General features: G+C 46.8%; 1 protein-coding gene across 1 annotated transcript; it reads right to left on the minus strand.

Moving 5' to 3' along the window:
- Positions 1 to 708: 708 nt before the first annotated feature.
- KLHL42 (kelch like family member 42) lies at positions 709 to 8,824 on the minus strand. Its single transcript, XM_053387518.1, has 3 exons — positions 8,001 to 8,824; positions 3,393 to 3,586; positions 709 to 1,284 (listed from the first exon to the last, which is right to left on the minus strand). Exons 1-3 carry the CDS (start codon positions 8,807 to 8,809, stop codon positions 839 to 841), a joined length of 1,449 nt encoding a protein of 482 aa, XP_053243493.1. The 5' UTR covers positions 8,810 to 8,824; the 3' UTR covers positions 709 to 838.
- Between the last annotated feature and the right edge of the window lie 834 nt (positions 8,825 to 9,658).

A 9,658-nucleotide genomic window follows, 5' to 3' on the forward strand; every position in this document is an offset into this window, starting at 1 on the left:
CACACATAGATTTTGGCTACTCTGAGCCTCTCTTCTTCATTCCCCAACCACATCCTGAAAATCTATGGGAAGTCCCAGGAGTCATACTCCTTTGAACCCTTTGTTCTTGAATGCGTAGGTATCTACAAGCCCTTGGTGAAGGAGGATCTTCCATACTCTCCAGGGAGGTTTCTGCTGGCTGCTAACTCCCCCCACCCTCCACTGTCTCGTAGCTAGGCCACTTCTTCACGCAGCTGTGAAGCAGTCCTGTCTCCTTCTCCTTCTGAAACTGCTGGAAATGGGGGGGGGGAGGCGCAAACTTCCCCCTCCTCTTCTTAGAGGAGCCAATCAGACCCAGGTCTCATTTCCCATTCCTCTGTTCAGTCCAGTCCCTGACACTGGGTAAGACTATCTCTGAGCTGATTTGCAAACTTCCCCAAGTCTACATCTCCTAGCTTGAATAGGCAGGTGGTACCCAGAAGTGAAACATTTTGGCCCTACCTGTTGCTAAGGCCCTGCACCATTTTGCATATCCATCATCTCAACCCTTTAGATCCTCAGCTGAAGCAAAGATTAAAATAAATGGAACTTGTGGGGATGTTTACCCATTACCTCACCACCATTTTTGTCTTGCTCATACGTGGCACGTAATTACAACTGTAGACTTCTTGCAGCAAACATCACCTTTTTCTTCTAAAGCATTATATATACCAACAGTGGCCAATAAAATAATTTTTATAACTATTTATCGGATATAAACAACTTGTGTTCCATTTGGAAAAGATGGTAACTAGGATAAATAAATTTCTTATTCAACAATTAATGAATTTTAGGCGGAAAATAAAATTGCAGTTTACATTCACATCAGATTTGACAAATACATAGAACAGACCAACATGTTTTGTCCAAAGGTTGGGAAGTGCCTAACAGATTCCCAACTGTCTGAAAATATATTGTACTTTAGAAAAACTCTGTGCTCCAAACTTGTTGACAATGATACATCTCTGGTCAGTATATAGATCCCATCGTTGTGTAGTGTACAAGTCAAATTAAGTCCAGATTTTGACGTGTTTTCTTTGAGGTAGAGCCATTCTCTGGTGGCAGTGTTATAAGACTGTACTGTTAACATGTCCTCATTCTGGCTAGATTTTTTTTTTGATCCCAGTTCGTGGATGCAGCCTCCAACAATATAGATAGTTTCCTCCACTGACAGCATCTGCTGCTTGCGGATATGGATGTCACACGATTCAAAGGTTGTCCAGTTGTCAGAGCTGGGACAGTACTGCAAGATATTCAAGTTCCGGTCTGCAACAGAGAAGATATTAAATACAGAAAACTTAAATTCAACTTATTTGTACACTGGGGCCTACAACACCTGGTGGTTAAAAGGTCTGATTTCAGATCAGTTTTCTTTTTCAAAAATGTGGAGAAAGCTTGATTACTGTCCTCTGCAAAGTAGGCTATTGCTGCACACTTTTCCTGCTTCTCTCTCATTTTCTACTCCCTACAATATCCGTAGTTTTGTCTTCCTTTTGCCCTAGCAACCAGGATGCGTCTTTCCTGCAGTGGGTTCATCTGATATCAGGTACTCCCTAGAATTTATACTATGCAAATACACAAGCACACCACACAAGTGTGAGTGGACGTTAAAGAATTCAACCCACCCAACCAAAATTACTGTGCAAAATGTGAAAACTTTGCAAAGAGGCTTAGATGTGTCTCCTGAGACCAGGTTCTCATTATGAATTCACTGTAGAGTTAAATTACAGTACAATGGGATATATGTCTACTCAGAAGTAAGTCTCTTTGTTAATGGGACTTTCTCCCAGGTAAGTGATAAAAGACTGCAATCTAGGCTTGGACAGGCATTGGCGGAAAGCAGGGTTCTTCTGCCTTTAACAGCTGTGTAGCAGGCATAAATCCAGGTTAAAGCTTTTCTAGTATAGAAATATGATTATGGGAAATATTTCACCTGTTCACATTCTGTCTGTCAGACATTTTATTACATATGTGGCCACTGATTTATTTTTGTGCCCTCCACAGCATATGACAAAAAGCGCTTGAAGGAGCTATGTATGTTTAGCCTGGAAAAGAGGAGACTGAGAGGAGATATGATAGCCATCTTCAGACATCTAAAGGGCTGCTACATGGAAGAGGGAGCATGATTGTTTTCTCCTGCTCTGCAGAGTAGAATTCAAGGCTTCAAGTTATTAGAAATGAGGTTCCTACTAAGCATTCGGAAAAAACTTTCTGACAGTAAGAGTTATTTGACAGGTAGAATGGTCTCTCTTGGGAGGTTGTGGACTCTCCTTCCTTAGAGGTTTTTAAGCACAGGTTGGAGGGCCATCTGTCATGGATGCTTTAGCTGAGATTCCTGCATTGCACTGGATGACCCTTGGGGTTCCTTCCAACTCTATGGTTTTATGCAAATTCATGTCATCTTTTCCATGTGAGTTGAAGGGCCCAATCACATATTCAGTGTACTGGTCTCAGAAAATCCCGTTGCCACCCTTGTACCTTTCATAAGCAAGTCAAACAGTCTGAAGGCTTCAGAAGACAAGAGATCAAGTCCTTTTCAGAGACTCACTTCATAATATCAATACAATGTTTAAAGAAAAAAAAAAAGATCAACAGGTTTTCAACCTCACAATACACCACATGCTTAATATCAGTCAACACTAATTCTCTTGCAATTTTTCTTAAATGTCCTGTCAAAGTCACACTCAAGATGGTGAAAAGAAAGGGTTGTTGTTGTTTTACAACCTTTCAGTGTGTGTTTATCGCTTAAGTAACAGCTGTTTGACTTATATTGTAATACTAAAATAAGGTACAGTAGTACCTCGGGTTACATACGCTTCAGGTTACATACGCTTCAGGTGACAGACTCTGCTAACCCAGAAATAGTGCTTCAGGTTAAGAACTTTGCTTCAGGACGAGAACAGAAATCGTGCTCCGGCGGCGTGGCAGCAGCAGGAGGCCCCATTAGCTAAAGTGGTGCTTCAGGTTAAGAACAGTTTCAGGTTAAGTACGGACCTCCAGAACGAATTAAGTACTTAAATACCACTGTATTTAAAACCAACCACAAACATTGCTATTAAAACACACTGCTTATTAAATTGAATACAGTCATACCTTGGGTTGTGAACGTGATACATGTGAGAGGCACGTTTGCAACCCGCAGCGTTCGCAACCTGAAGTGCTGCGTCTGCGCACGCGCATGACATCATTTTGTGCTTCTGCGCATGCGCTGAAACCCGGAAGTAACCCGTTCCGGTACTTCCCAATTCGGCGCAGTTCGCAACCTGAAGACGCACAACCCGCAGCGTTTGCAACCCGAGGTATGGCTGTATTGAACATGCCAAAGAGCATACAAGTGTTAAAATAACACTATTCTTTTCTAGTACTTGTCTTACCTCTTGTAGTGTAGCCTCCCATGACGTAGATCTTGCCCTGGCACTCACACGCTGAGAATTCTGCAAGAGGGGTTGGTAAGGATGCTGCAAAGTTCCACCAGTCGTGCTCTGGGCTGTAACACTCAACATTGGAGAGGAATTGCCCACCAATGGCATACAACTTCCCACTAACAGCCAACAACTTGAAATTAGACCTACAGATAAAACAGTTGGAGAGTTAAATCATTGAATTATACTTTGACGTGCTTTTGAACTGCTAGGTTGGCAGGAGCTGGGACCGAGCAACAGGAGCTCACCCCGTTGCGGGGATTCGAACTGCCAACCTGATCGGCAAGCCCTAGGCTCAGTGGTTTAGACCACAGCACCACCCGCATCCCTAGAGGAAATTAAACAAGCTAAAATAGGTAAAACGCCAGGGCCAGATGGACTATCAGCAAAGTAATAAAAACTTCAGGACTTTCTGGTACAACCACTTAAAGAATTAATGAATGAGATATTAGGGACTGGAGAGGTATCCAGAGTCCTGGAAAGAGGCCTATATTACACTGATTCTGAAGCAGGATACCGACCCACTTTTAGTTTAAAATTACAGGCTATTAAACAATGATGATAAACTATTTGCCAACATACTAGCCAACCGAATGAAGGGTTTTTTAGTCGATTTAATCCATCAACATCAGGCAGGTTTCTTGCCAGGCCACCAGATGGAGGATAATATAAGAAATATAATTGACATTATAGATTTGGGACATAACATCCAGATGGCAGATGGGAAATGCTATGGAAAACAGACTAGAAATTTATAGCATGCTGTACACTGAAAGAAAATTATATGAAAATGATGTACCAGTGGTATTTGACCTCTACTAAGCTGGCAAAAATGTATAAAACAAGTACAAATACCTGCTGGAAATGTAAAGAAAAAGAAGGTAACTTTTATCATTTGTGGTGGACTTGTAAGGTAATAAAAGCTTTCTGGGAGATGATATATAATGAAATGGAAAAAAATGTTGAAAATAACCTTTGTTAAGAAACAAGAAGTTTATTAGGAATTACATCCAAAAGAAGCAATGTACACCTGCATAGAAATCCAAGTGGGAACAAACCCCATAGCCTTGTGGAGAGCAGCCAGGTAAAAATTACTGGTAGTGGAGATAAACTATTTATTTTGTTTACTTATTAAATTTGTATACTGCCCATAAATCTCAGAACAGTTCACAACATATATTAAAAACACGACACACGTTGTGATTGAAGTCTACTATAGGCCACCATCTCAAGGAGAAGAGGTGGGTGCTATCTTCCTGAGAGAAATGAGAGCTGTTTCAGGGAAGGAAATACCTGTTTCAGGGAAGGCAGTCCTGGGGAACCTTTAGCCTACCATCCGTTCTAAGTATGGGATCCCTAACAGTCCTGACAACTTCCTCTTTCAGAAGGAACAAGGCGATCATGAGTTGATCTTAACCAGTAAGACAGTTATTTAATGGGGCAGGAACTCTGGGAGGATGTGACCATGTAAGGCTGGAATATATGATCTTATGGAAAGCCAAAGCATAGTCAGATGTGTACCTCACAGAGTTTAGAATTACCAGGCAGGAACCCATGGCTGGATGTGCTTACCAGGAAAAGCTGACGGGGCTGCAAAAAGGCATAGCGAGGAGCTGAAAATAAAATGGACTTCTGTAATAAATGAAAGAGGACAATTCACTGAGAGCAGGCTTGTTGGTGGGGGGACAGTATCAAAAAAGCTAAAGCTTAGAATAAGCCAAGGCAAGCAAGGGATCATGATACAAACCAACAGGGCATTTCCCCAGGAATTTCTGAAGCAAGGGGAAGAAGAAAGAAATTGTAGGCCTGGTGAAATGGGGTGAAATGTTAACAGGGCAACACCTACACTCAACTACTGTATAGCTTCCATATTCTTCCAAAATGGGATTATTATTTTTTGTAATCTCACATTAATGTGACTGGAGAAGGGTGACGATTGTCGTCCAGGGGAGGGCTGCCATTGGCAGGGAGAACAGAAAGTAGTGAAAATCAAATTCCAATGAAAAGGACCCAAAAAATCAGTTCAGTGTCACAGCATCTGTTTCAGCCTGGTTTCCTCACATACCAGAGATAACTTTGGAAGCCCAGTTATGTGGGAGATGCTCCAATTGCTGCTACTTTCCATGTATAGTTCATCCCTGCTGGGAACTGGAGCAGTGTTGGCCTTTGGAACCAAAAATGGTCATCTCTCCCCCCCCCCCCCCGCAACCACTCTAGTGTGTGAGGGCAGGGCTGGTAAGGGATGTGAGGGGGGAGAGCACAGTTTCAGACTCTCTCCACATACTGTTAATTATCTGAGTTATCAATCACTGAAGGCGGTTCAAATGTAAGCAAGAGTTTTATAAAAAGTGACTTTCATTCCATACAGAATATTTGTTCTTTCAGCAGCAATGTGACTCTGAAAAGCAGGATGCATATTTGCAGCTTGTCGGGTGGGTGGGTGTCGCGTGGAGAGAAAAGGGTCAATAGTTTTGAAGCCTGACTTTGCTGACATTTGCAATTAGGTCACCCTGTACATTTCCACCCACCAATACAATTTCCCTGCTAAAAGCATCTGAGCTAGCCATGTTACAAAATGTGAGCAAACAGCCGTGACTTCAAATGGGCACCAGCAAACCTGCCTGTTTTGTTTAAATTCAAGAGATTTAGACTAGAGTAATATGAGGCTAATAGAAAAACCACAGTCAAAGGAGATTATTTTTTTAAAAAAGAATAGTTTGCAGGTGGTAGACATGACATGCAGATGTGCAGCTCGTAGGTTCTGTAAGGTGAGAGGCTTATTTCTGTTGGGGAAATTAAAAATGTAGTATTTGCCGTTTTCCACCTGCCTTTCTCACCAATTGAGGTCTTCAGAGGCTACAGCTGGAGCCCGACAGTGGAGGTCCACAATCAGGGCATGATGGAAGCAGCATTCCTCTGTTCACTAGAGTAAAACCATGGAAGGCAAGGGGAGCCACCAGTTTCGCAAATCTTTAGGCTTAATGAATTTGTCCCTTATCAAACCACTAGAAGTGGACCAACAATAAGAATGGGTAAAAGAACCCTTCACATTGGTTGCACTCTAATATATTTGGAGCACCAAAGAGACACAGGAAACAATTCCCCTATGTGAGAGACAAATGGCACACACCCTTCCTCCAAGACAAGGGCAGGAAAGACTTATGCAGCCCAAGTGCCATATTCCCACAAGGGCAACCTTCCAGAGGCTGCATGCAAGTAATGGGTGGGGCCAGAGACAAAAGTGGGCGGAGCAAAGGCTACCACAATTCAAGGATGCAGCCCAGAGAGACAAAAAAACACTTGGAAAGGATGTGGGTCAGGGCTGGTAGCAAGGCTAGGCAGAATCCCAAGGGCCAGACAGAGGGGTGCCAAGGTTTACCATCCTGATCTAAGGCTTGTGAGAAGCTTCCCATAGCAAGTGTGAATCTTAAGTGCAGTGAATACAAAAAGCCCTGAATGTCATGGGCCGAAATCTTGCAGGCTACTCTCATCGACCATAAACCAAAGACAAAGCAATACACCACTCAAGCTCTACTGCCAAGAACGCAAAGGATGCAACTGAGCAGAAATCACCTTTCTATGGCTGTTATTCTAAATACACACAACTTAAGACTGAAAATGACAATTTAGTAATTATTTGCTTCACCTGCGACAGGATCCTAATTATTTCCTCTTCCCTGCAGCTGGCTTGAGTAACATGTCTCTAATTTGCTCCTGTCCCTCCACAGTGGCTGAAATGTGTTTTCTGAGATTAGGTTGTCCAGACACATGAGAAGTTCCAAAGGTGTCGCTGCACACAGCCTGCTGCCCCCACTAAACCGCCCAGGAAGTTGACAGTTTGATTAGAATCAGAACTGGATGGGATACAGGAAATCCAGAGCCAGAGCTCTAGCCTCTGCTTGAACAACCGCAGCAATGGCTTCTGTTGCACAATTGTTCCAACAGACAACCCTTCAGGTGTCTGAAGAGTGCTGTCATGTCCCCCACCCCACCTCAGTCTTTAGGTTAAACAAGCTTCCATACTAGGCCATTGTCTTTAATGCCATCCTCTAAACCCAACCTAATGTGTCTGATTTAAAATGTGGTACCCAGCACTGGATACTGAACTCCAGATGTGGTCCACTGCTGCAGAGTATGTTGGAACTATTACTTCTCATTATTTGGAAACTGGTTCTATTTATGTAGCCTAAAATTGCAAGGTTTTTCTTTTTCTTTTTTTGCAACAACAAAGAACATTTCCATGTGTATCCTGCAAAGTCAGGTTCCACCATCCTACAGATATGTGGTTATTGTGTGTGTGCATGTGTAACATGGCATGCATCTCTGCTGAATTTGAGTTTGTTGGCCTAGGTTTCCATTCCTTTAAGAACTGCATTCCTGTCTTCTGAGGCGCTAGTTGTCTCTCCAATTTTGTGTCTTCTGCAAACCTGATCTCAAGACCACACTTAACCAGTTTGCTACTCAAACCAGCTTGGCTTTTCCACACCTCACACTGAAAAATGCTTCCATTTATTCCAAACTGAAAAAGCAAGAAGTTCCTCGGAGCATCTCGGGCGTTACCTTTTCTGGTTCATCGAGGCCACGGGGCTCCACTCGTTCAGGCAGGGGTTGTAGCAGTGCGCGGCCGAGATCTCCTGGCTGCCGAGCCGGTGGCCGCCCACCAGGAACAGGTAGTTGTCCAGCACGGCCGCGCCGTAGCCGCGCACGTTGGCCAGCTCCGGAGGCGGGCGGCCGGGCAGCGGGAGCCAGCGGCCGGCCGCCTCGTCGTACCTGCGCATGGAGCCGGGCGCGCCGCCTTCCTGGGGCCAGGCTCCGGCGAAGGGGCCCAGCGCCAGCAGGGCGGCCGCGCCTCCCGCGCGCCTTTCCCGCAGCTGCTGCCTCAGGGCGCCGGGCAGCAGGCGCCGGGCCTCGGGCCTGCGGAGCACCTGGTGGAAGCGCGCCGCCATGAAGGCCACGCAGGCGGCCTGCAGCTCCGGCAGCCCGTAGACCTGCGCCAGGTGGTGCAGCTGCAGGCAGTTGGGCAGCGCCACCTGCGCGGGCAGCCGGCGCAGCAGCGGGGTCACCTGCAGGTAGCAGGCGGCCTCCACCAGCGCCTCCAGCGCCGCCGCCTCGCCCTCGCCCTCGCGCTCCAGGCCGGCCAGGCGGGACGTGCCGATGAAGTCCAGCACCAGCTCCAGGCCGCGCGCGCGCAGCCCCCCGCGCAGCTCCTGCACCTCCGCCGCCGCCTCGCGCATCCCCGAGCGGAAGAGCGCGCCGAAGTAGTCGCTCTGCTCCCGCAGCTGCCTCTTGCCCACCGGGAAGCAGCGCTCGCCCAGCCGGATCTGCACCACCGCCGCCTCCTCCTCCTCCGCCTCGCCGCCCTCCGCCATGGCCGCCCCGCGACAGGGCCGCCGCGCTCCGCCTCCCTCGGCCCTCCGCCCCCGTCGGCCGCGCGCCGCCTCGCCGCTGCCGGGCTCCCCGTCCAGGCTGCAGGCCGGGCGGGCTGCGAAAGGCAGGAGTCTCCCCGTGGCGCCGGAGGAAACCAGGGAGGAAGGAAGAGCCTTCCGCCGGAGGGAGCGCCTCCCCGGGCAGGGGCGCCCCACGGAAGGGCTCGCAAGGCCGAGAAAGGCAAGGCCCCTTCAGGGCCGCCACCTCAAGGGGGAGAGCGGCGACTCCTGTGCCTCCTGACCCAGGGCAGGGAGCTCAGCAAGGGGCAAATGCGCCAGCAAGAGCTGGTTTGCCAGAGGGCTAGAAGAGCTCTAGGGATGCACTAGAAGCATTAGCTTGCCTAAGCATTAAAATATCACACCAAAATATGGTATGTGCATTAACTGCACCATTTTTCATAAGATGTAGCACATTGTGAGCCTGTCACCTGAATCTTGGGAGTAAATCACATTAAACCGAGCCGGGGTCAGGAGGAAAGATGTGAACATGAAGCCTCACAGAAACTAAACTTTGCTAACTTAAATTTACTTGGCAGATTGGTTAAAAAGAAGGTAAAATTCTTCAATCATTGGGCAGCCCAATTTGACTTGCTTTTGATAGAACACAGTAAGTGCAGGTGGCGTTGTGGGTTAAACCACAGAGCCTAGGACTTGCCGATCCGAAGGTCGGCGGTTCTAATCCCCGCGACGGGGTGAGCTCCCGTTGCTCTGTCCCAGCTCCTGCCAACCTAGCAGTTTGAAAGCACATCAGAGTGCTAGTAGATAAATAGGTACCGCTCCGGCGGGAAGGTA

This window comes from Podarcis raffonei, chromosome 5, assembly GCF_027172205.1.
Source record: "Podarcis raffonei isolate rPodRaf1 chromosome 5, rPodRaf1.pri, whole genome shotgun sequence".
Classification (NCBI taxonomy): Eukaryota; Metazoa; Chordata; class Lepidosauria; order Squamata; family Lacertidae; genus Podarcis; species Podarcis raffonei.